At 42.7% G+C, this 27,563-nt stretch overlaps 1 protein-coding gene across 1 annotated transcript in view; it reads left to right on the top strand.

Annotated features, from left to right (window-relative positions):
* Positions 1–12,514: 12,514 nt before the first annotated feature.
* The window catches only part of Ust (uronyl-2-sulfotransferase), a 283,434-nt gene continuing 268,385 nt past the window's right edge, over positions 12,515–27,563 (top strand). The window contains exon 1 of the mRNA XM_005390617.2: positions 12,515–12,861. Within this exon, the coding sequence (XP_005390674.1) occupies positions 12,612–12,861 (250 nt within the window). The 5' untranslated portion in view covers positions 12,515–12,611. The remainder of the gene's footprint in view (positions 12,862–27,563) is intronic.

Here is a 27,563-nt window from a genome sequence, read left to right as displayed (position 1 = left end):
ATGGCCATGACAATGACACTGTACCTTGGAATATACTCAAGCAACTTGCCCGAGATCATGTTGTACCCAAATAAGTTCTGCATCAAGGTTCATGTTTCCCTCACCCTTCAAACTGTCTCTTCCAGAGTTTGCACTGCCATTATTCACAGTCCATTTTCCCTAGTCAAGGTAATTTTCTTAGATCACTTCATTGCAAGTACCATAGAGAAAAGCAGCGAGCTGGTTAAGTGGTTCTCCTGCCCGATAAAGTCTCATTCTGCATCAAGCTTGAGCCCTGTGAGGCAGGAGTAGGAGCTGTATTATTGACAGCAGTGAAAACCAAAGCGCAAAGAGGTCAAGTGGTTCATCTTAGGTCACAAGGCTAGTAATTTGCAGAGCAAGATGATTATATCCCAATGGTAAAATTTTCCCAAATTTTCAATTAGGATGACCTTGGCAATCTTTGTTTTACTAAGATTTTTGACTAGAGTGCTGACTCTTATCTTCATAGTTCAGTGTTTAGTTGTTCTTTAAAAAGTTATTTTAAAGGACTTTGTAAAGCTTGAGTCATATTTTTCTTTAAAAGGAGATGGGGCTATGTGACATGCCCATTGAACAAGGACTAATGACATTGTTAGGAAGGAAGGAAAAGGATATCACCTCTACATTGATTTCGGCTCGTATGCATTCACACCAGACGATGACCTCTAAAATGAGAAGAGCACAGCTTAACATTGTAAACTGACAAGGACTTTGGAAATGGGGAATTAAGGTCAGTCAGAGATTCAACTCTGTAGGTTCATGGCTTAGTAGGAAAATGACATGAAAGAAACTTGTATTTGGCTTAAAAAATTATCTCCCAGCTGCTTATACCAATGGTCTATTGCACTTGATAAAAAATAGAGACAATTTCCAACAGAGCCTTTTAGGTGACCAGTAACATCACACTGGCCAATCTTAGGGGCAAGCTGTAAAGTGCAGCTTCTCAAAGAACATACATTGAGTTAAAAGCTACATTTCAAAAAGTTGTGTTGTTGCATGAATATTTACATATACTAATATATTTATATTGTTTAATATCTTATTTTCATAGGTTATTAGTGTTTGACTTTTACTCTTCCCATCCAAATGTTTGTCTAGATTCGGTACTCTGGTCAGCTACATTCTCAAGATACTGTTCAGGAAGGGCCAAGAACTAAAGACACAGAGCACTTCTCCAGGTGCTTTCTGCTTTGGTTTGTGCGTGGTTTGTCTCCCTCCAACTCGTGGTGAAATTTAGTTGTCACCGTGGTGGTGTTGAGAGGTGGGACCTTTGGGAGCTGATCAGATTGTTAAGGATTAAGGCCAGTCTCTTGGGAGTAAGTTCATTCTCCATGGACTGGATTAGTAATGATGAAAGCTGATTGTCTCTCTTGCATCCTCTTCTTTTCTAACAGGACCTTGATTCCAAATTGCTCATCTACTTTATCTAAGAGAGTAGCTAGGGAATAATTTTGGTTGTCTCTAAAAATCAAATTCAATCATCAAAGGATGAAGATATGGCCCCTTCAAGGAACCGCCAACACCAAAAAAAAAATTCAGAAACAAGAAGCCTGAGGTGCATTGTGAAGATAATTTAGTTTGAATTATTTCTTTGAATTATTTTCCTTGTCTTCTAGTATCTTTGTCTTTAGCTCTTTTGTCAACACTGACAAAGGAAGCACTTTTAGATTTTGGGGTCTGAACTGGAAGACACAGAAAGAGAGAAAGGAAAGTTGTAATACACATGGGTTTTTAACTTTCCCACTCCGGGTCTAAATCTTGTACAGGGGAATTTGGAATCATAATTTATGGGCTGCTTTGGGAGAAATACTTATGCCCCTCCCAAATTTATGTTAAAATCATAATCCCCCATGAGATGGTATAAGAAAGTGAGGTCTCTGAGAGGTAAGTAGGTTATGAGGGTGGAGATCTCACTCCTTAGGTTAGTGTCCCTGTAAGAAGAGAACATTATAGCTGGTTCTCTCTCTACCATGTGGGAATATAAAGTTAGGAAAGAAATTCTTTACCTTATATGAGATCGGCCACAACCTCCATCCTGGACTTGCCACCACCTAGAACTATGAGAAAAATATCTGTGTTGTATAAGTCACTTAATTTATGGTATATAATTTTATTATAACAGCCTAATCTGACTATGACAAGGCATCCCCATCATGGTGAGCTTTGCACTTCTTTGGAACAGATGGCAGGATTTATTAAGCCCCTCGGGAATCACTGGGTTAATCTAGTGCCAACCAGCCAGAGGTTAGAAGTGGTTCAAGAAAGAGTCTGAGCAGAAAAGGCCTGAAATAGCCCTCCAGTTGGCCTTGGGCAAGGAGACACATCAAGATCCAGAAACTTCCTGAGGTGTCCAAGGTAGGGCAGGGAGCATGGTAGGTAGCTTATGGAGAGCTCGCTGTCAGTTTGTGCTAGTTGAGATGCATTTGAGCAAATGGCTGTTGAGCAAATGGCCCTAAACAAGGAGCCATACCACACCAGTGAGAGCCAGAGAGCAAAAGCAGGGTGTCACCAGCTGTGGACAGGACAGCAGGACAGTGTATATGGTGGGGGGGCGGCGGGGAAGAGAGAAAGAAAGGCTGTACTGATGAGCTCCAATGCCCTCACCTGTCTTTGCCAGGCATTTAAACTTCGCTTGCAATGAATCAGCTTGGGCACTTGAATTTGACTGAAGAGTGACCCTAACGAGACCAACTGTGTCCTGAAAGAGATCGTTTCCAGAAGGAGATACTAAGCTAGATGAATTCTAGCTAATCCTAATCCCCTGAGCAAGAGTAAATGGACTCTAGATAAGTGTGATTAGTTACAGGAATAAGGAAAGTTTCATATTTTAAGCAATGGTCTTGGGCGTGAAACAAATTTCCACAATTTGAAGATAATAGCATCCATTTGAATTAATTTTTAAACCCCATCCAATTACTTTATTTTCATGTCTTTTAGCCAAGGCAGGTTAGTCAATCAGATCACTCATCTAATAAGAGCAAGAAAATTGTATGATAAATGAGTATATTGGAATCATAATATTTGTACCTAGCTGCATGAAAAGCACTAGACATGTTTCATAATAAACCAGTAACACCCCATTACATGAAGTTCATACCCCATTACATGAAGTTCATCTAGTAAAAGATTTCTACAATCAGTTATTGGAAATCATAGCTTTAGAGGCCCATTCGGGTTCCCACTTTCCCAGACTTCTCTTGACCCCTGAAGTCTGACATCTTGCTTCCGAGACTGTACTATGCTTCTACACTGTCAACACAGAAGCTACACAAGCAAATATTTATCATGACCTCAGAGGCATACCAATCCAGGCTGAAAATAATTACCTATTTCATCATTTACTTTATTCAAAATAGTTTTTAACTAGGTGATGCATGCTTGTAGTTCCAGCACCCAGGAGGCTGAGGCAGGAGGATTGGTTGACCTCAAGAGTTTGAGGCCAGCCAGGGCAACACAAAATAAAATCTTAAAATATTACTTTTAAATCCAAAAATCACCTCCATTCCTAACTGAAAAAAGTTTTTAAGACTGTTTTTTAAATTGAGGAAAATCATTCTTTGTATAAATAAGTTCTGCATCTCTAAAGATTTGAATGACTTCAGTATTTATAGTGTATAACAAACAACGTGGCCTTTAATTATATACTACTTGTATGATTCACTTTCCTGTTGCTGGTACAAAATACCCAATGCCTCCAACTTCAAGGAGGAGAGGCTTCTTTTAGGTCAAAGTTTTCAGAAGATTCAGTGTGTGATTGGTTGGGTCCAAGGCAGAAAGGACATGGTGTAAGGGCTTGGCAAAGGACAGCTGCTCAACCTATGGCACCCAGGAAGCAGAGAGAGAGTCAGAGGGGAGGAGTGGGAGGAGTCGGGCAGGAGAATACGCTTGTTGTGGTTACTTTTCTCTCATTGCTGGGACAAAATACCTGACATCCAGATTTAAGGTAGGAAAGGTTTGTTTAGCTCCCAGTTTGTGGAGATTTCAATCCATACTCAGCTGGCTCCAAGGCAGAGTGGCACATGGCAGAGGGCAACAGTTCATAGTGGTAGAAAACAGCAAAAGCAACAAGAGCAAAAGGGAGGAGCAGGAGAGAGCAAGCCTCTTTCCCTCCCTTATATTGTATGCAGGCTACTGGTCCCAGAGCAGCTGTAGCACTCACATCCATAGTCCCAGCACTGGACCATGAATTGATCATAAACTTTAGAAGCCTGCCCCATGACTGCATGAGGCTTTGGGGGCACATCTAGAGTCCAACCATAACAACACTCTTTTAGATCACCCCCCTCCCGCCCCCTGTCACCTGCCTCTCCCAAATAGGTTCCACCTCTAAACACAGGAGGCTTAGGGGTGGGAGTGCATTTTAGATCTAAACCGTAATGCTACCTTTCATTACTGTCAGATATTTTCACTTAAGACTCTCCTGTCTCCTGGGAAAAACTGCCTTTCTTGAAAGCTAAATAGGTTCACTTGTACTTTTCTGTTTAGCACAGCGGTGGGTACCTATAGTGCTAAATATTTATTTACTGTATCATTAAAAGGAATACAGTGACTTTATATTAATAGAAATTAAGAGCTTACAAACCTTTTTATAATAGTTAAAAGTTTTTATAATGGTTAAACTGAAGGTTTTTTAAAACTTTTTATAAACTTTAAAAGATTAGGAAAATTAAACTCAGTTTAGAACCTCTTACAAATGTGACAAAACCAAATGATCCACTCTAAACTATAATAATTTATATTTCTAAAGATTTAAAAATATAGCTCTAATAGGAATCTATACTGTTAAAAGATATAATTTTGATGTATTAAGATAAGAAATTATATTAGCTTTTTCTTGCTGCAACAAAATACCTCAGGAAATCAGCCTAAGGGAAAAAAGATTACTTTGGCTTACACTTTCAGAGGCTTCAGTCAGTGGTCAACTGTTCCATTCCTTCAGGTCTATGGTGAGGCAGAACATCATGGCGGAAGGGTGTGGGGAAGAAAAGCTGCTTACCTCATGGCAGTTGGGAAGAGAAGGCTGTGCTGGTCAGCCTCCTCCTTCTGCTTTTATTCCAACCCGTCCCTACCCTAGTGGATGGTACAACCACACTCAGAGTGGGTGTCCCTCCTTGGTTTTCTGTCCCACATGCCCATCATTCAGGAAATACCTCTCACAGACACCCTCAGAAATGTGCTTTACTAATTTCTTAGGTGTTTCCCAATCTAATCAAAGTGATAGCCAAGATTAACCATTACAACATTCACCACTTGGACATACTAGGAAAGTTTTTATTTTTAAAAGTTATTTCCTAAATTAATTTACAAATTAACTTATTAAACTTCTTCAGTAGACTAAACCTAAAGTCTTGTAAGGAAAATTCACTCTAGAAGAAAAATACGGACTGTGAGTCCTTTCTTTACTAAGAGTTACAAGATAGCAGTAAATTGTAACAATTAGTCTTACACTATCTATGCTAGGACTATGGAACAGTATCTGCACTTAACTGTCCATTTTTGAGTAAGTGATTTCTTTCTGCAGAACTCTAAGTTATGTCTGTCCTTTGTGCACTTCCTATATGACCACTGTTTTCTTTCTGCAGCACTGATTTAATCAAAAGAATCGATAATTCTGTGAGCCACTTGCTGTATTAGTTCATATTCTGCTTCTGTAGTAAAATGTCTGGATATTTGAAAAAGAAAAAAGGTTTACTTAGCTCACTGTTTTTGGGGCTGGAATTCCAAATTCTAGCAGCCCAATGATTCAGCCTCTGGGAAAGTCCTCTTCGGCTGAGTCATATCGTGGCTGGCGTCATGGTAGGTATCTGTGCAAAAGGGACAGACCCCACATGAGAAGGAAGGCAGAGACAGTCAGGACCAGGATCACTGTTTTATGACACTCTCTCATAGCACCTAACTCACTCCGTGAGACCAGCATCAATCTCAGCCAAGGACAGAGCCCTGGATAACTGATGGAGACCATTACAAATCAGCCCTGAGAAGGACTTATATTAACCAATTGGCTTTCCATGTTTACTTGTGAGTCACTGGTGCCTACTGAAGCCTGTAATGGTAGGTGAAGCCATGAGGCCTCAAAGGACAAGATAAGGCCACAGTTGAGGACTTTTGGTTCCAACCCCAATTAACTAAAAGGAGACTATAGCTGCAGGCATCTCACTCCTGCAGTGAAGTCCTTCCTGGAGATAACTTAGTTCTTCTAAATTAACATAAGTATTACTTGTAGAATTCCAGTTTCCCAAGTCCTGCCCAGATTCCTGCATTTTCTTCAGTATTCCCCTCCTTTGTTTGAAAACCTAATAAATACGGGCCACCCAGGGAAGTCTGGGTATTAACCCAGAGAATCTTAAATTTTGTGAGAGAGTTGGACCCTCCTGGAGCCCTACAATCATTTCAACTGTCTCATTTATTTAAGTCTTCACTTCCACTGGTTTGGGGGATTGCAGACCTGACCAGCCTACAGTAACTGAGGGTTATTAACCTGATAGATAACTTCATTACCATGTGCAGAGATCTCACCTCAGATGTTCCACTACTTCTTAATATCACTGCATTGGGAACCAAATCTCCAACACATGAACCTTTAGGAGACAAACCACATCCAAATCACAGCACCTGCCTAAGAGCTAAGAGGTCTGTGGACCTGGCACAAGGGGGAGATTCTAGAGAAGCTTTAGACAAAACTCCATTTATTTCTTGTGATTGGGGCTCCTCATCCTTGGCAGTGGTGCAGCTGTACAAATCTTTACCTTCTTCCCTACACAGGCTCCCTATTATCCCTTAAGCACCTTTTTTTCCTCACCTTTGTACCGTTTCTTAATCAGTTCTTATGATTTGCTTGCCCTGTGGGCTACTTCTCAACTGGCAATCCTACCCATCCTTTATTCCATTACTACCCCCTCAGCTGAGAAGCCTGTCCAGAATAGGAGTTTCCTAGGGATCTGTCATTCAGCAGGTATGTATTACACTTGTTGCCTATTTCCTCATTTGTATAATAGGGGAAGTAAAAGTACTTATAGCAAGAGACTATTGTGAGGATTAAATGACTTAATATGTGCCCAGTAAGCAGAAAATGCTAGCCACATACTAACATAATTTAGCTGTTGTTATTACTTATGAGACTTTTGAGACTTTAAAGACCCTTTTGTTTAATGCTTTGTTTGCTTGATTGTTCATGCACGTGTGTCTAGGTTCCTCAAAATGGAGGAAGGTAAACGGAGGCACCTGGGTAGAGAGAGCTCATTCTTTATATGTGGCACTATGGGCACATGGCTGTCTGCACATCAGGGAGCACACAGAGAGCCCAACCCAGTGCCTGTAGATGCATGGACCAAGCGCCACATTACAGGCAAGCAGCCAGGCTTTTGTTTTGATATTAAATCCTTATATTCAATTCTAAGGCAGAGAACCAAATCAGGCTGCCTTATAATTTTCCACTACTGCAGTATGGCATTAGCATTCCAACTCAAAAACTCCTGAAACATCTCTACTCTCAGAGGAGCAACAGAAGAAGAGGGTCTGTAAACAAGCACAGTGGTCTTCCAAGCCAGGGCTCAGAGAGCTTAGTTTTCTAAGAGGCTGACTGCAAGAGTCCCTGAATTGAGCAACGGTCCTTGACGTAAGTAGCATTTCTGCCAAGGGAAATGGTAATACCAGGCAAAGCCCCACGGATTCGTATTCCTTTTACAATTCCATGAGGTGCTCATAATCACAGGGACAAGGTAAGCGGCTAATTAGTGTGGCAGTCATGGAACTTCTTTCACTCAACAAATATATTTTCAACTTGAAACAATTCCTTTGGTGGTCATTTGAAAGTTCTAGCAAGACAGAGACCTTCTCTCCAAGATTCCCACTTCTCTTTTCCAGCTGGAATAATTCCAAGGTATAATGACATTTGACCTACTGAACTTTAGAATTTCATATTAAAAACTAATCTTTCCATCCAACAAATAGTTATTGAGTGATTACTACCTGGTATGCAGCAGTAAAGAAATGAGATAAAATCATTGTCCTCACTGAGCATAGTGGTGCACGTCTGTAATCCCAGCCACTTGGGAGGCTGAGGCAGGAGGATTGTGAGTTCAAGGCCAGCATGGAACAACTTAGCAAGAACTTGTCTCAAAATGAAAGATAAAAGTAGCTGGGGACCTTGCGATGGATGGACAGGGAAGGAAGGGAGCAGAAGGGGAGCAGCCCCAAAGAATTAAGATATGTTATATACACGTACCTCCTCCCTACAGTGAATGTAATCAATATGTACACACCACAAATGCGTACTAACAAAGTAAATTTTTCAAAAAAGGACTGGGGCTGTAGCTCAGTGGTAGAGCACCTTGGGGTTCCATTCTCAGGATAAGCATGAGGAGTATGGGGGCTGTAACTAAGGAGACCAGTTAGGAAGAATAACAGAGACTGATGGACACCACTGCTTCTTTCTTTTTAGTGGCAGAACCATGACTTTCTTTTTCTCTTCTTTCTCTTCTTCTTCCTCTCCTCCTCCTCTTCCTTTTCTTTCTCCTCTTCCTCTGCCTCCTCCTCTTCCTCTTCTTATTCCTCTTCCTTCTCTTCTTCTTTCACTTTTGAACTTCTTCTTTCACGGCAACAATGTGCCCAGCTAAAATCTGTATTTCCTAGCTCCCCTTCCCCATTACAACTAGACATAATTCTGACCAGTAAACTGTAAGACAGGTTCTTAGTACTTTTTGTAACACAGCTTACAAAGAACATATTGTTTTAGAGGGAATCTTTAGTTTCTCCCTACTGCCAATGTGGAACATAAATTCCACTGTGATGGCTGGTCCTCCAGTGGCAATCTTGGATCATAAAACCACCTTTAGGATGGAAGCTGCATGCTGAGGATGGTGGAACAGAAAAATCAGACAGGTCTCTGATGATAGCATGGCAATACTATGACACCTCTGGACGTCTGTTGGTGGACTCATTTCACAAAAGGGAGGAATAAACATTCATTGGCTTAAGCCCCTGACATTTTTGTTTTTTTTTAGTTAAATATAGCTAAACTTAAATGTAACTGATAGCAACAATTCAGGTGAGAGAAGATGCTGTCAAAAATGGTCAGATTCTGATGTGTTCAAAAGAAGCCTATAGAATTTGCAAGTGATTTAGATACAGGAGTGAAGGAAAAAGAAGATAAAGGAAGACTGTTAAGTTGGGGATCCAAGTGGCTTGATAGTGATGTTCTTTAGGGAGATGCAGAAAGCTGGGGGCACTGGGATTAAGGCTGGCATTAGATAGAAACAAGGTCTAGTACCTAACTGGCAGAGTTACCTTTGACTAAAGCAAGGGTACACTGAGGCTGGACAACAAGGCAGGAAGCCTGTGCACAGGCTGATGGGGAGCTGAGTGAGCTCCTGTCCTACCGCTTGTGTTCCTCAATAAGCTACAAGGCAAGGTCAGCAGCAGGGACTGAAGGGATAAACGCTGAGGGCTGAGATGAAAAGAGAAAAGCTGTGAGATAGTCTTTTTAGAGAGTGGGATTTCCAGGTAGGGATGAAGGTGCCCTTTAAAGGGAAGCCAGTGGCAATGCTGTGTGTTTTTCTATGATGCAGGCCAGTTGCAGAGCTGGGTTTAACAGAGCCCAAATTTCACTAGGCAAATACTCAAGGATGTAAAACGAGAGAAACAAGGTGGTCAATAGAAAAAGAGCTCAGAATGATGCAGCCGGAGTCCAAACTGGATAAGGAAGGAAGCCAACACATTAGATGAGTGAAGGATGAAAGAGTTGAAGGTTCTTGAAAAGGCTGAGAAACTGCTGGAGTGAGGGCCCTAGAAAAGCTAAGCTTAGGGTACAAGGTGAAATGGTCAAAGGATTGGATGGCTGAAAAGGAGGCTCTGGAGGAGATGTGGTTTGTCCTCAGGCAGGCCAGGTCAAACAAGTCCCAGAGGACTTAGGTGAGAAAGGGGAACAGTCACTGGAAAGAGAAGGAACTGAGACGTCTAAGATGGTGTCACGTAAAGCATATCAAATGGTAAGACTACTAATAAAAGTTCACAAATTCCTATAATTAATAGATTTATCTGATTCCATTTATTAGTATAAATGTTTTCAATGAAAAAAGAATAAAAGAGACATTTATGGAGCTTCAAAAAACAAAATTTTGCCCAAGCATCTGTTTGGGTTGGGTGAAAATTCAAAGCATTTTTCCCCCCCATGTGAAACTTCTTTGTATCTTGATATCTTTTTTCTTTTTCCTTCTGTGAAGTTTTTCTAGGCAACTAATCTATTAACATAATTGACTTTTTTTCCCCTTGTAACATTCCTCGTGTCACAGCTTGCTTCTTCTGAGCTAGTCTTTGCATTTCTTACTGTATTTTAAAACTTTTATTCCGTATTTATTTATATTCTCAGATGTTTGTTTCCTTTTTTCCTGCTCCTGTTCCTCAGATTTCTTTCCTTAGAAGAAAGAATGGGGCGTTTCCCAAAGTATGCTGAGATTAGTGTCTTGGGCGGGACCCATGAACACAGAAGGTCTTGCATACCCATACCCTTTTATTTTTCTTCACCATGTGAGCATTGAGATTACAGGGCCAGGCCTCAGGAACAGGTCGTTTGTCGAAGATTGTCTCTAAAATATGCTGAAAATTGGTGCCTCCCATAGCCTAGGCCCTCTTCATGAACTCAGAAAATATTAACTGGGAGTCTATTCTGGCTTCCTCATTGCACTCATTAAAGTAATTCACATTAATGGGCAGTGACTGATTGGCTTAATTCTCTCAGGGGCATTCAAATTTCTAAAATGTGTGCATTAATCCAGATAAAACTCTGATTCAGGAAATATATGTGAAATCATTTATGCTATTCATGAGTTTCTGTGACAGGGGTTCCAAAGTGGCCTTCCTATCCCTTAGAAAGCTGGACAGGAAAACAGAGTCAGGAGCTTCTGCGCGCACGCAGAAGTCTGTGCGAGTGTGGGTTCGTGCCACACCGCCCACCTCATTTCTGACCACGTCCAGCTGGTGACCTGTATGTTCACCCATGTTCCAAGTCAAGAAACGGAGATCTCATTTATGGGTTATAGTTAAGCCAGATTGTGTTTTAATTGTAAATTCTTATACTCAGGATCCTATTCTCGAATCTTCCACAGAAAATTCTTCAGATATCCAACAGGGTAGGCAGGTTGATAGGACCAAAGACTTGGAATCAGAGGTTTTTGGTTCCTCTTTCTTTAACCCGGTCGTTCCTATTGAAAAATGCAGAACGACTCGGGAGCCAGAGAAGAGAAGTACCAAAGATAGGTTTCAGTTCTCAATGCTGGAAGGCATCTTCCAGCCCCCCATGCAGATGCTGAGGAGGGCTCTGGCTAGGAGATAGTACCGTGCAATGGTTAGCGTAGTGGGCTGGGGTGTCTAACTGCGCCACCCAATCAGACTCCTGCCGGCTCTGTGACCTTGGGCAAGTCGTAGAAGCCTCAGGTGACGCAGCTTTTACCCACAGTGATAAAATTTTCTTAAAGCGTGGCTGCTGAGAGCAGCCGAATAACCATCCCCTTCCGAGGTTGTGTGTGTCTGCGAAGCTCAGCAGGTTCTCATTTCCAGAAATTTGCCCAGGAAGGGAAGAGAGGCAGCGATGAAGTAGGTGTGCACGGGGACAGAGCTCTTTCCTTTCCTATCTGCTAGAGAAATGTCCTAGCTTTTGCCGTGTACTCCACCCGCTGCCTCGCCGGTCGCTCAGTGCAGCTAAGGACCAGGAAGGCGCCAGCGTCCCCTGCTCTCTAGCAGCGAGTTGGGGAGCCGAGGCCGGCCCTGCGGGGCACGTTCAGTGTTACATTTCCCCTCATTTGCTCTTTTACCATCTCAGCTAAGTCTTGAACTCATCCCTAGAACCTTTCATCGGCCTTTTGTGAACAGCTCGCGTGGGCTGCTGAAAGAGAACCAAGTTTCTAAAACGAAAACACAAATACTGTTTGGAGTAAACTCAGTGGTGCTTCTCCCCGCCGTTGACGAGACGGAAGGCAGCGGGCCCCAAGAGGTCGCTGGTGGCGCAGGAACGGAGGCGAGAGGGTAGAAAAAGGGAGAAGGAAGAAAAAAACAAAAAGAAAACACGCAGAAACTTTCTTCCTCGTAGCGGATGATCGCCCCCTCCCGCCCCCGCCGCGGCGGTAACGTGACACCCGAGCGAGACTCGGCCTCGGGACCGGCGGGAGAGGGAGGGCGCAGCGCGGCGCGGGGAGCGGGCTGCGGGGCGCAGGGGGAAGGGAGGAGGTGGAGGAGGAGGAAAACCCCTGGCCAGGAGGTGGAGCGCGGGGACTGGGTCCGCCTCCCGCGCCTCCTGCCGTTTCGTCGGAGCAGCCCGGGACTCTACACGCCGAGAGCGCCGCGCACAAAGCCGCGGTTGCGCTGGCGCTGGGGCGAGCGCGGGGCGTGGCGGGGCGCGGGGGCGCTAGCGGGCGCGGAGCGGCGGGGACCATGCCGGGCAAAGTCTCCTGAGCGCGGCCCTCGGGCCTCCCCGCCCCCACGGCTGCCCTCTGCGCGGCCCTCCCTCCCCATGTGCAGCCGGCCGGCCGCGCTCCCCTCGCGGCGGAGGGCGACCTCTTCCTGGCCCGGGCCGGCGGTGCGAGGCGGCGGAGCAGGCGATGAAGAAGAAGCAGCCCCAGCATCCCGGCGGCGGCGCGGATTCCTGGCCCCATGCGGCCCCGGCTGGGGGCGCCCCGGCGGGCCTGGGCGGCTGGAAGCGCCGGGTCTCCCTGCTGCCTCTCCTGCGCTTCTCCCTCCGGGACTACGGTTTCTGCATGGCCACCTTGCTGGTCTTCTGCTTGGGCTCCCTCTTCTACCAGCTCAGCGGGGGACCCCCTCGCTTCCTGCTCGACCTGCGACAGTATCTGGGTAAGGACAGGCAGCAGGCGCGAGCGCGGGGCGGGCCGTGCAAAGTTGTGCCCGGAGGAAGAGGGGGCGCACCGCGACTTGGGCTCCCGCCCCAGGTGTGATGCCGCGACATCCGGCGGCGCAGCCCGGGTGGGGCAGCGCCTGCTTCTGCGCGTCCGGTTGTTCTCGACCGGGGTGTCGCTGGGTTGCGGGGCCAGGCAGGTACCCCGGGGCCGAGCGCCACACACCTGCCCCGGCTCTGCCACCCCATTTGGATGCGCCTGTGTTTGTGAGTGCGTGTGAGTGAACGTTCTGGCCCGGAGATGCGGGCAGAGCAGAGGAAAGGGACTGTCCCCTCCGTGCCATCGTTAGTTACTACAGTACCGTCCGTCCCGCGCTCTGAGTCGTGCAGGTGGGTTTAGCGCATCTTCCCCCAGACCAGTTCTATGAATTGTGCTCGGCAAGTCCCTCTCCTGCCGCCCGACCACGGAATCTGCACGCTGTCCCAGACTGGTTTGTTCCTTGACAGCTCCTGCTTACCCCGCCGGCCGCAGCAACCGTGACAAGGGGGGCAGGCTACGCCCAGGGATCTAGAGTTTTCTGAAAATTCCAGTCATCCTGGCCAGCCGTGATCTGGTGATCCTCAGCGCTGTGTGTGTCTCAGCCGCGAACTTTTTCCCTTGGTTTGCCAGTTATTTTGTTGAGAACAAGGCTGCCTATTTGTAGCAGAGGTAAGGAAGAGGTTGTACTGGGCGAGAAAAAAGGGACGGTGCTGGCGAAAGGAGGATGCAAATCTCGCTCAAGTCTGCGGCCAGAAGAGGTCGTACAGGGGTTTTGAGAGAAGCTGGGAGAGCTCCAGTTTCTTGGGAACTTCTGAGGTGATGAACCTGAGCACAGTGGCAAACGTCCAGCCTCTGCAGAGGAGAGCAGGTATGGAAAAGCTACAGTAAAGTGCTGCAAAGAAGATGGGCCAAATGACCCAGGCCGGCTGCAGACTTGTCACACTTACCCCAAATGTCCCATCATCGCGGAAGTTACAGGTTTAGGTAGCAGCCCTTTTGAGAGGAAAAGCAAACCAACCACATCAGCAAAGTGACGGATACGTTAGGGCACTTTGAAATAGAACCACAGATAAAATAATGTATCATTTTTCCACGTAGAGAAGGAGCTCGGATTTTAAACTTTACACTTCTCTTTCAAAAAAACTTTGGGCACTATGGCTTTGTGAGATATTTTAGGGAAAATTGAAGGAAACTAAACTATTGCCCATAACCAAAGTGTAGTTCTTAGTATTTGGTTTTATAGACGATTTGGAGTAAGGGAAACAAATCTTTTGCTGGTTTTCTGAGTTGTGTATTGTGGACTTCAGCTTTCTCAGCTTTCAGACCTGCTAGAAGCCCAAATATAACTTGTCTTCATTAGCAACAGTCGTTTAATTAGTATTGAGATTCAAAAGTTGAAGCTCTGGGGTCTTTGTCCATTAAAATCTGATCATTTTTTTTTGAGACAGGGTCTCTCTATGTAGTCCAGGCAGGCCTTGAACTCACCACTATCCTCCTGCTTCAGCCTCCTAAGTGCTAGGATTACAGGGGCATACCTGGCTTGATAAAGAATTTCTTGCAGGTGCTCCTTTAAAGCAAATATGAAGTCCAGTGATGGAGAGAAATGTATGTGAGATGGGGCTGGAGACATTTGTGTCTGCTGTCCTCAAGAGCTCTTGACCTTGGGCAGGATAATCAAACTCTGTGGCCTTGGTTTTTCATTGTAAAATTGGGAATTGGACTAGATATCTCTAAAACCTCTACCAAGAAACTAAAATTCTGTGGTTATGATAACCTTTTTTGCGGGGGGGCGGGGAGGAAAAACCTAGGGGAAGGAAGGAGCAAAGGCACTATAAAGAGTAAAATTAAGAACTTCAGTGCGTGTCACATTTTCCTTGTTGCTGTATATCTCACAAAGTGGAGCCTGGTACATTTGGGTGGTTGGTAGAAGAGTAGATTGGTAATATTTACCTGGGGTCTACAAGGACCCAAAAGAAGAGCTCTACTCCTGCTTGTTACTAACTGATCATTAAGTTTCTGAGTGTCACAGCTGGTTAAAAATAGCATCGGTGTACACTCAAAATAGGATACCCTTGGCTAAATTTGTTCTTTTGTCACATAAATCAAATAATGATTTTAGGGAAAAATGGCAGTTTGTTGTCTAGGATGGTGTAAATTATGCCCTGAATGATACCAGGCCATGGTAACTGCAGAAATGTCTCCCCTCTTTTTTCTCCATTCTATCATTTTTGTGTCTGTCCACACAAAATTTGTGGTTAGTAAACACATGCGATCAATTTCTTTAGTTAACTAATTGTGAAGGCAAATGCTTTTCTTAAATGTAAATTCATATAAAGTCAGAATTTTCCAAATGAAAATAATATTCATATCAACCTTTTTCTTTACAGGGTATAATTTCAATATATTTGGGCAGTATTATATATTTGACACAGGGGCTACTCTATAATATTTCTTTATATCATCTAGATAATCTAGATAAGTAGGTAATATGTTTATTATATTGAATAGTCTTACAGGAAAGCCAGGAGACACGGACCTTTATGATGGAAACTATCATTGTGTAGGATCCGTCAGTGCACATTCAGTGCCTTTGGTCATGCACTGAAACCTGTAAGACTGTGAGCCAAAATAAACCTCTCTTTATAACTTACTTCATCTCAGATATTTGTTGCAGGAATAGAAAGCTTACTAACACGGCAGACACACAGCAAATAAGGCAGGATCTAAACCCAGCTCTGTCTGGTTCTAGTACCAATTGCACACTGCTATGGGCAGTTTAAAACAGAAAATGGAAATATAGCCAAGATGCAAATGGAAATCTAAAGGGCTAATTGGCTAGAAGATCATCATATTTACTTCCATAATTTCACTTTCCATTTCTTCATACTTTCACTCTGACTGTCTTGAAAGGCCAGCAGTGAAGTGAATAATTCCAGCAGCTGCTGTGTTCTAACGTTGCCTTCCTGTATTAATACCCACCGTGCTGCCTCCCTGTACCAGAGAGCTAAACTCTGCCTGAGCCACGCAGCAGCGGAGCTGATGTTCATTGGAATTTCACTGTCCCGGGATTTCTCTTTCTTTGGCAGTTTTTCTGTGTCTGAGGAATAGTTCTTCGTGTGGGTTGGAGCATTGCATCACCTGGGAATTTGCTGCAAATGCAAATACTAAGGTCTCTTCCCAAACCTGCTAAATGAGTCTGAGCCTGAGGCCTAGCAGCCTATGTTACAAGCAACTCCTCCAGGTGATCCCAATGCAGTTCCTGTTGAAGAACTATTCTGGGTGTTGCTGTCAGGAGGCTTCCCCTGTATTTGAAAGTGGGGTGTGTGTGTGTGTGTGTGTGTGTTGGATAACAGAATTATAAAATTTAAAGGTTTAAATGTTAGTTTAAATGTTAAAGGTTAGTTGTGCCCATGGTTTCACTTTTTAATTTCAACTTTTAAACTTGCATCTGCTTTTCTGCTTAAGCACCATTGTTTCAAGGGAAGGACCAGCCAGCAGCTGCAGCCCCAGCTGGCCTTAGACTCTGTGAGGTTAGGAGAGGCACGGGAGGCGGTGCAAGGAGGCAGCCAGACAGCAGAGTGTGGCAAAAGGAAGAGACAGGAGACAGTGGTGATGCTTTCTCTTTCCGCAGCAACCAGGGTATCAAATTGGGGAAGGGCAGAGTATGTCCTAAAGATCTTCCTCTTGCAACAAATTTGAAAAGAGGAAGGGAATTAGAGGGAGAAAAATGAGGTCCGCATAATTGTTGTGTTGATGCTCCACCCCAACACTGGTGGAGGGAAAACACAGTCAGTGGAGTTAAGGGGTACATGTAGTAAAGGCTATATTTAAACATTGGAGACCATCATCTTTCCAATACAGCAAAATTCTCCTTTTTTGAAGAAGCATTCAAACTTTGATTTACTATGGAAAACAAACAAAAATCAAATAATATATCCCCCCAGAAATTAGGTTATGATGCGGGCTCATTGCCATTACTTATGAGCTGTGAAAATATCAAAAACTTGGAATAACACTTTTTAAATTGATATAAACAGAATAAGCCAGATGGTTCACTACTGATCTGGTGCAACTGGCAGACTCTAATGATTTATCATCAAGCCTTAGATATATGACTTAGTCTTTATGGGAGCTAAATTCACTGGAGTGATCTTCATTAGTTATGCTTGCTTTTCCATTTTTAATTTATGGCATTTTAAATGGGTATATAGTACTTTAGTTCTCTGAGTTGCCCAATACTTATATTATATTATATTAACCTGGAAATTTGGAGTCAAAAAATAAAAGAAACATGTTATTTTATTGAATTTGATCTTCTTCAAGTTTGAATAAAGAGAATGTGAAAATAGGGGTCTAGATCTATTACAAAACAGTTTCTTCAAACCTCAAAGCAAAATTTTATTTTTCTTCTGCTCATCACATGCAGTTTAAATATAGTACTTTTGGCTGCACACAATAATGTAGAAACTAATGCAGAAAATATGATGCTATCAATACAAATTGTTGACATAGGAAAAATGACATTTTTGTTCATAGCTGCAAATTTATCTTGTCGAGTTGGTTGGGGATGCACAGTAGCACTGTATTTCAGGAAAAGCAGAATGGCATTTAACTATGGCAGTCTGTTCTGTAAACATAGCATGAATGGTGAAAAGCCTTGTAAACTATTTTAAATGTAGAGTAGTCTCATCTGACTTGTTTAAAAATACATATAAATAGGAATTATCTGGGTACTGTCTTCCTTCAAATTTCCTGTCATAGATCCAGGTTTAAGACAGTAGTTGGTTTGTTTTGGAGAAATTAGAAATAATGTGGTCAAGCATTTTGAGTCCCAAGAGAAACAGTATCTTTTGCTTCCCCAGAGCGAGTCTGAGGGGGCAGAAACAGTAGCTTGCCTTGCAGCTGTACTAATGTGTATCAGTGATGGACAGAAAAAGCACCTTATTTGATGGACTGAAGCTGCTAGAATTATTAGGAGTTACTGCTTGGCTGTACCCCTTTCCCTTGGCTGGTGTTGAGGGGAAGGGGTGGCCACAGATACATTTTGTCTTATCTATGTTTATTTGTATTATAGAAACTCACATATATACACTTCTGTTTATCACAGATAGGAATAGAATCACTAACATTTCATTAAATTTTCTTATTTATAAAAGTCAAAAGGATGTAGCAATTGTTCTGCAAGGCAACTCCAAATGAAATGTTTTTCAGTATTTGACACTTACGGAGATAGGATTCATATATCATATCATTCATTCATTTAAGGGTTTAATAGTTTAATAGTTTTTGTTGTATTCCTAGATATGTGTAACCATTATTACACTCAATTTTGGAGCATTTTCATCACTCTGAGGAAAAGCTCTACGCCCTATATCTATCTCATTGGTAGCCCATCACCCCTGACATAAGCAATCACCGATTGCTTTCTGACTGTAGATTTGCCTATTCTGTACTTTTCACAGAAACAGAATCATGTAATTGATGGAGACCACTACGAAGCAGCCCTGAGTAGGACTTACATTAACCAAATAACTTTCCATGTTTACTTGTGAGTCTGTCCAAGGCCTAGGCTCCTTGTCTGGAGATGGGCAGTGGGAATATAGTAAGTGAACCTCTGTGAGAGTCACTAATCTCTACTAATACTTGTAATGGCGGATGAAGCTGGAAAGCCGCAAAGGATAACACAAGATCACAGCCAAGAACACCTGCATCCAGCCTCAACTAGATAAAGACTGTAGCCTCAGGCATCTCACTCCTGGGTGGATTAACTTAGTACCTTACTTGGAGAAGTCCTTGAGTGGTTCCGCCTTTCTTGAGTACTTCCCTCCCTTCTGATAACTAAATAAATACGGGCTACCCATGTGGTTTTAGCCCTGAGAGAATCTTGAATTCTGTGAGAGGGCTTTGATCCTCCTGGAGTCCTGAAATCATTCCATTTGCCTCTTTTTATTTAGTCTTCACTGTACATTTATTTGGGAGATTGTGGCCCTGATCAGCCTGCAATAACTAAGGGATATTATTAACCCAATATATAGTGTGTAGTCTTTTGTGACTGGCTTCTTTCACTTGGCCTAATGTTTTCAAGGTTCGTTCATATTATAGCATGTATTAATACTTCACTTCTTTTTATGGCTGGATGATATTCCAGAATAATAGTTTTATATAGAATAAGATAGTCCATTGTATTGTATAATATAGCACATTTTGTTTGTCCATTTATCTTTTAATGGACATTTAAATTTTTTCTACCCTATAGTTACTCTGAGTGATGCTGTTATGTGTAACTGTTGTGTACATGTTTTTGTCTGAATACTGCTTTCTGCTCTTTTGGTTGTGTACCTGTTTGTTAGGGTGCGGCCCGGTGATTGCTGGATCATATGGTAATTCTATGTTTACCTTACTGAGGAACTGCTAGACTATTTCTGCAGTGGCTGTACCACACTCATTCCCCCAGCAATGGATGAGAATCCAATTTCACAGCATTCTTGCCAACTCTTCTTATTTTCCATTCTAACGGGTATGAAATGGTGTATCATTTTGGTTGTGTTTTGCATTTTCCCAGTGGCTGTTGATGAGTATTTTCCGCATGTTACTTTGTCATTTGCATATCTTCTTTGGAAAAATATCCTGTCAAATCTTTTGCTCACTTTTGAATTGAGTTATATGATTTTTTGTTGTTGTTGTTGGGTTGTAAACTTTTTTGTATATTCTGGATATTGAACTCTTAGCAGACATATTATTTTGCTATTGATGGTGGAATTGGGAAGGATAATATTGACTTAAACACAATACTGTTATGTATTGTTCTCTATATCATAGATCTGTACCTTTCCAAGGAGCAAGAAATTGGTTTATACTTTAGCCATTTTTAAAGAGCTATGTATAGCATATGGGCATATAGAAAAACCTAAATGTATTCCTAATGGTAGACTGAAAACAAGGACCTCCCTAAAGTTTTTCATGTTATAGTAATGGGTTACTTAGAATAATAAACACTGATTTTCTACATTTAGTTTTAATATATGATAATTCATGGATAGTTAGCACTAACCTATTTCAGAGATGTCTCAGAGATTTACTTTAACTTGCACAAGGAATATAAATGTAGCCAAGTTTGAACAGCAGAGTATGTAGTACAATGGATTGAGTATTTTGTCTTTGTATTTGTTCACTATAATGGAGCTGATGAGCTCAATAGGGTAACATTTTTATGCATTATGTTTCTTATACAATGTACCATGAAGCTACCAAGGAAATCTTGAGCATTCTTGTACAAATGCAATTCATATGTAATTAGTTCATTTTGTGTTCACATTGGGCTGTAATATTCAGGACAAATATGTTTGCTACATTCAGGAATAAATATTCCTGCAAGTGTTAGAATTTTAGTAGGTCTCAAAATATATATTGTCAAAATAAAAAGCTTTAAAATGCATACAATTAGGTGCTACCTAATAGAACTTCAGTTTAAATAATTTGTAACACTCATATTAAAGTTACCAGGGAACAAGATATAGCTACAGTGTTGAAGCTTTTAATACTTTTTGTTTTGTCACATGTTTTATATTAGTTGTCTGTAATTTCCCAAAGATAACCTCAGGTTCATTTATCAATTCACTTTTCTTATCTCACTGCCTACCTTTGTTTCTGCTAATGCCTGTGTGCTGATTGTTTTGGAAACTAAAAATACATTAGAAACTCCTGCAGTGTTATTCCACCATCTCTTGTGATGTTTGATATTCTGCCTTGCATTCTGGTCATTTGTTGGCAGGCTCCTTGAAGGGATGTGGCTTATTCAGGACCTCCCACCTTTTCTTCACACCTGCTCTTGCTGGTCTGCTCATGACTCCAGGAAGGAGCTGTTAATTCAATATATTTGCTACTCAGACTGTCCTTTCCTTAGGATTGCAGTGTACGAGGTCCAATGTGTACAGACCTGTTTGGTCTCTATATTAAGTACATAATTTGGGGAGGGATGCCAGGAAAGACCTTGTCTTCAACTTGTTTCTTCCTTGCTATTTGAAGCCAGCACACCAAGCAAATTTAATAAAACCATTTAGGACATAGAGCTTTATAAACACTTCTTTTGGTGCTCAGAGATAATTGTCTACCTCCCAACTCTTGGTTTGGAATTACCTTTTTACAGCTCCCTGTAACTAAAAATATCTGGGGTCAATCTAGAGATGTGGCTACATACAGCTAGAATGCAGACTTCTTTTTTCTTATCATTTTACTGAGTTATGGACCGATCATTTTGGGAATTTGTAGAATAGTGGCTTATTTCTGTGTAGGTCTTTATTCGGTAGGTAGCAATGTGTGTTAAATTAGCCTGCACATTTCAAGTATAACTTGAGGTCTTTAAGGAGTTGAGAGACCTTGGTATGATGTGATTTTTGAAGTGGTGAATAGATTGAATAGATTTTGGCCTAGAACAACAAAATGGAGAGACTGTAAAAGTAGGACTCAGTGCACCAATACTTTCATCCTTGTTTGCTGGAGGATATTGAAATTACATTAGGTCATAGATTTAAGTGACTTTTGGTTCATTTATTGATATAGTATTAGCTTTTTGGCTTGTTTTTGATTCTCTTTTGCTGAGAACTGACCCTACAGTCTCCATGCTAAGCCTGAACTCTTATCTACTACAGAGCTATGTCCCCAACCCAATAGGTAATTTAAATAATCAGTTACATTTAATCGTACTGCATTTCTGGAACAGTACTGATTTGATTTTAGTTTAATAGGTACAACTTTCCTGATCTTTTTTTTTTTTTTTTTTGGTTTCTCCGGTACCAGGAACCGAACTCACGACCTTGCGCTTGCCAGGCAGGCGCTTTTGCCACTGAGCTAAATCCCCAGCCCCTTTCCTGATCTTGATGACTAGAAAAATGAAACTTTTTTGAGATATATAAATCCTTATGATCAGTTGTACAACAAATATTCACTGAAGGCCTTGTGTGTGTCAGAACCGTGGGGTGTAGAAATAATGTAGGTTTTGGAGCAGGGCTCTGAATGTGAATCACTGTGTTATCTCTTATTAGCTGAGAGAACATGAGCAATTTTCTTAATTTCTCTGAACCCCTGGTATTTTGATGCAGTGGGATTAGTTGCTATTTTATGAGCTACTTCCTCTACTCCAAGGCTTGGCATTTGCATTCAACAAAGTCAATTATTCTTTGCTTCCCTCTGATGCCATCTTCGTTTAGCACATAGGAGCATGTGCACATGCACACACACATGTGCACACATATGCACACAAACGTCCACACTATGAAGGTATACAAATTCACTTATGTCTTGGCTTCCAAATGAAGGAACCCATCTAACTCAGAAATGTGAAATTACATAACTAGTATTTTTGTGGTTTATCTTGTCACCCTTAATTGGCAAGGACTCTTCAGCAACTGATGAGTTCCAGGAAGTTGCCCTGTTAATTATATACATATGAACCTCCCTATTGCCTAGAAACAGTCTTTAAAGAACGTATCTTTGCACAGCCCGCCTTCTGTTTTTAATTTATCCACATTATTTGTTCGTCTATATTTATAAAGTAATAAGAACAGCATAGTGTAAAGATGCTGGAGCTGACTCTCTGGGGTGGTTGGATGCTTGAGGGTTGGGCTGGTGAGCCTTATGTTAAGCCTGTTGAAAAACAGTCATGATTCCAAGCCAATACTCAAACGAGCCTGAACTTTTCCTGCTTGTGGTAGCAGCATAGCGACTTCCTTCCTTGCCTCTTCCTTTATAAGTCAGATGAGAGCAACTACCGCAGAAGCAGAAGGTGTCTTTACCAAGTGGCTAGTGGACTTGCTTCTGCTTCCACTTTTCAGCATGTCTGCCTTGCCTTGCCCTGACCTGCCGTCATCTAGTGGATGTGGGGGCAGGTCGGTGTCATCATCTGGTATAGCTCATCACCCAGATCCTTGAGCAGTTGAAGGCAATGCTTATTTTCATTATTTGATGCAAAGTTAAAATTTGTGTAGGGGCCTTAAAACCCATAAGCTCGCCACTCCAGCACAGATCCTCCTGCACTGACAAACTGCCAGAAATGGTGGCTTTCCCACTGGAAAAGCCAAACACTGTGGCAGAGCCATGCAGGTGGATGGAAAGGTGCTGGGCCTGTGTTGGGAACTGACCAAGAGTATTCAGGGGTCAATATCCTTAAGTCAAGAAGGCTTCCTAAACTTTAGTTCGTTCTTCACTAGAACAAGGGCTTTAATTAGATTCATGATTCTCACTAAGACCCTCTTCAGGAGCAGTGTTTTCTTATGGGCTTCTCAGTTTGGGAATGTTTCAGTGGCCAGAAGAGGGAGAAAGGGCATGGTTTTGGAGTTTTTTTAAGAAAATCTTCTAGATCTTGTTTGCATGCAACCCCAAGGAAAAGCACCTTTTTCTCTTTAGAATCAAGAAGCAGATGCTTTCTAAGGTCATTTATATTTTTAAAATCATGTGTTGAAAGAGGTAAAAAGTCATTTAGTGGTAGCAACTGAAAAAGAAAACTAGAGGGCGCTTTTCCTTGGGTCCAAATGCTTGTTTAAGACTGCAGGAGTCAACTGCTGTGGCAAGTAGAATACAAGGAAGCCATTTTAGGACGTTGTCTTCTAAGTCTTAATCATTTTAAAAATTGGTTTGATTGAAATTACCAGCACTGGGGCTGGGGATTTAGCTCAGCGGCAAAAGCGCCTGCCTGGCAAGTACAAGGTCGTGAGTTCAGTTCCCGGGACCGGAGAAAAACCAAAAAAAAAAAAAAAAAAAAAAAAAAAAAAGAAAAGAAATTACCAGCACTTTCCCCAGCTCTGCCGGTTTTCCCAAGCCTTCTTGGATAGCAATAGGATAGAAGCTTACTCCAGAGACTGGGGGAAGCAGAATATTCCTGGGCAGGCAGGGAAGAGAAGCAGAGTAAGACATGGATTCCAGGGTTAAGAGTCTCACAGTGTTGTAGGAATAAAAGGGGAAACAAGTAGGGCTAAGGAGGCTGTTGTTCAAAGGGGATTCTCATCCTTCCTACCCAGCTGCTAGTCAACCCGCTCTGTTGTGGATGGTTGTAGTGGCCAGGAGGGTTTGCACAACGTGCCATATGGCTTTTACCTATTTCTGCTCCTTCCTCTGTGCACTACATAGAATAGTCTACTGGACTTCAGCCTTTTAAGTAATTGCAAGTAGAAGATGGCCATCTGCCTTCACTCTTCACATCTGTTTTTTTTTTGTTTGTTTGTTTGGTTTTTTTTTTGGTACTGGTGATTGAACCCAGAGCCTTTCACACCGAGCTGCACTCTTAGCCTATTTTATTTTATTTGTTTTGTTTTGAATAGGATCTTGCTAAGTCACTACATTACCCAGGCTGAGTTTCAATGTGTAGTCCTCCTGCCTCAGCCTCCGAGAGTGCTGCAGTTACAGTTGTGCACCATGACATTGAGCTACATAAATGTTACCTAGAAAACTTGCGGTAGTTTCTCTTCTGAAGTTATTTTCAGACACAGAAAGGACAAAGAGAAAACGTCATTAAAGCAGAACCTTCTGAACAATAATACCCCATACAAAAAAGCAGAAATCCAGATTGGGGACAGATGTTTCCCTAGGAAACAGGATTAGTATGAAGATACTAAAATTAATCGATAAGAAAAAACAACATGAGATAAATGGCAAAGCTTATGAGCAGGCAGTTCACAACTGGCCAGTGAGCAGATGAGAAGATGAAATGGTTTTAATTTCCTCATGCATCTTAGCTACGTTCCTCTCTATAATATGACCCTTCCCTGGCCTGTAGAGCTGAGAAAGGTTCCAGCTGCTTTGGTTTGTGAGCTGATGACTGTCACCCAACCCTCTTCTAACCTGCCTTTGAGGATGACCATCCCACGTCCACTGATGTTCTACTTGGTGGTGAGCAGTCTGGCTTAGCTGGTGGGAGTCTCATAGGCCCTTCAATCAAGTGTGGCTGAGTTCTTGGAGCCACTGTTGTCCTGGGTGCTCTATCCTCTGAGATGACCACTGCATGCTCAGAGGCATGGCCAGCTGGCCAGATGTGGGTAGCAAGGAGCACCCTGCATTCTGCTCTGTGTCCCTCTGCTGGTGGACTTGGCTGAGTATAGGAAGCATGGGATGGAAGGAACTGGTGCTGTGCTTTGAACACAGCATATTGCTTGGAAGTATTTTCTCACTATCTGAGAAAACAGTGGAAGTGAGTCATCTGGTTGGAGTTTCACAGAAATGTGATTGTGGATCTCTTGTGACTTCATTCTGCTTTCGTGTCAGAATTTAGCCGACGATGTGCCAAAAACTGTGTGTAAAATCACACACAGATTTAGACATTTCAAGAGGAAGTTATTTTTACCACAGGGGAGAAGAAACCAGAAAGTGACGAATGGTGGGGAAGACAAGGCAGGGCCGAGTGAGGAGGGCAGTCTCTGGCCAGCTGGGCTGGGCTGGTTTGTCCTGCAGCCTTGCCAGACTGTCCTGGGCTTGTGGTGTGGCCGCGTCTTCACGGGTCAAGTGAAGAGTTCCTGTGCAGAAGACCTGCTCAGAGGGGAAGAATGTTGACATAATCACTGGATGTGAAGCCAATTTAAGCACTGTGGGGTTAACTTTGGTTACTCCTGGAAATGTGTGGTGGGCTTTCCCAAGCACCCCAGAGAAGCAGCTCTCTGAACTAGCAACTGCGTAGGGTGTGGAGGTAGAGATGAGGAAAAGGATGCCAGGCAGCTATGCAAACATAAAACCCAAATGGCACAGTGTCTGTACTTTGTGTTAGCAGATGACAGGATGCTTTTCCTGACTCTGAACGCCGTTCTTGTTTGCCTGCTGAGCAGAGATCCAAAGCCTTATGGAGCCTGAAATGTTTGTGGTTATGTTCTTCTAGTCGTGCTGTGAGACGAAGAGGTTCCCGGGAAGCAGAGGAAAGGGGAAGCAATATTGTTAACAGCCGTAACCTTGACCAGTTGTTTGCCCCTGTTACCTGGGCAAGCGCTATCTAGAGCTGCCATGCATGGATGATATTTTGACCCTCACAAGTTTATAGCACAATGGCGAACTTTCTGAGCACATTTGTTAGATACTTTATGCAGATGTCCTTGCATCCCGCTCTTCGGCTCCTCCTGGCTGGGGAGAAGTGTGCAGTTTCTGTGTCTTGAGATGGATGCAATTGACAGCAGCCTGGCCTAGACTGCGTGTTTAGGCCTGTGGTTAGGGGAGCACCTTAGCTCAGTAAGGAGAACCTCCAAAGCGTGTGTTGGTTGCTGTGCCAGCTTCTGTCTTTGTGTCTCATTTGTTTTATGTCATAATATATTCAGGTGCCAAAGTGTACCCCCTCCTTACCAGATTTTTTCTTGGCCATACTGTTGCCATGAGAGGTGACTTTTTTGTTAATTTCAGAGTAAATCTTGCTCAGAGGCTTATGCTTCATTGAAGTCTCACATCAATGAGACTTAAAGGATCAGAGACATGTGTTTTCCTATTGCTTTCATATGCACGCCTTCCTTCGCATTTGACTTGGCAGACTTCCTCTCTTTCATCTGTCATCTCCTCCATCTATGCACTTTCATTCCTTCCATAAGTGCTCATCAGGCACCAGTGATGTGCTGGGTGCTGGAGGTACAGACTAACAGCGCTGTTCTTACCCATGTGAGACTGCACTGTACTTGGGGTGACGGAGGACTTAGGAAAGGGCGTGATGAATGAGGAACAGGCAAAGTGACGGGGCGGGGGGAGAGGAGAAGCAGGGGTTGGTTGTGCCTGGCTGTGGTTAGAACGATGATCCCTTTATTTAAGGTTCTGGTTATGTCAGTGAGTCAGGTGTTCTCCAGCCCAACTGTGTGATCAAAAAACCTGGAGAGCTTTAGAAAATACAGGTGTTCATTGCTTTGATTGGGGCAAGCCTGGGAGTCTGTACCTGTCATAAGCTCCCCCAAGTAATTCTAACATGCAAGCAAGGTAGAGAGCCACTGTAGCAGGTAATGGGTTGGAGAGTTGTGTATTGCAGTAAGTCCTGTCACAGTACTGTTCCGGGTGCTTTAGCTTAATCTGTGTGACCTGTAATACATTAGCTTGCAGTTTCTCTACACCAGTGTTTCTTAAACTTCAGTCTGTGTTCAGATCACCGAGGCATTTGTTACACTGCAGGTCCTGGTGAAGATTCTGTGATGCGGTCTGAGATTCTGCTCTTTCCAGCAAAGCCCAGGGTGTTGCCAGTCCAAGGACCACACTCACATTAGCAAGAATCGATGCTGTATAACGGTTGTGGGAAACAGTTAGTACGTGTGAACAAACAAATGGCGCAGGGTTCAGATTAGCTTATTAGAGATCTATGCTATTCATGTTCAACATGTACAAATAACTTTTTAGTTGAATTTTCAGTCACCAGGGTGGTTGTTTGGATTTAAGAACATTTAATTTTTTTAAAGTGAGAGTTACACACTTGAATGATTCGGGGTTAAAGTGCGTGCTTTCATTCATCTCCGTAACCCACAGTACTGAAATGCAGGCTGTTTTGAGGTTTGTGAATGTACAGATTTTGCCCTCATGTCAAGCTTATCAGTAAAATAGGATGTAGAGCAACTGGTTGTAGGTACAGAGTCTCTTCAGATAGTTACTGCAGATTCTAGAGCTGTTTTAAGTTTTAATGCTGAGGCAAATTGCATCAGAATTCATCCCTAATGTCCAGATATT

This window comes from Chinchilla lanigera, unplaced genomic scaffold, assembly GCF_000276665.1.
Source record: "Chinchilla lanigera isolate Chin_1 unplaced genomic scaffold, ChiLan1.0 scaffold00038, whole genome shotgun sequence".
In the NCBI taxonomy this organism is placed as follows: Eukaryota; Metazoa; Chordata; class Mammalia; order Rodentia; family Chinchillidae; genus Chinchilla; species Chinchilla lanigera.
The sequence above is the reverse complement of the archived record's forward strand: the minus strand, read 5'-3'. Positions and strand labels throughout refer to the sequence as shown.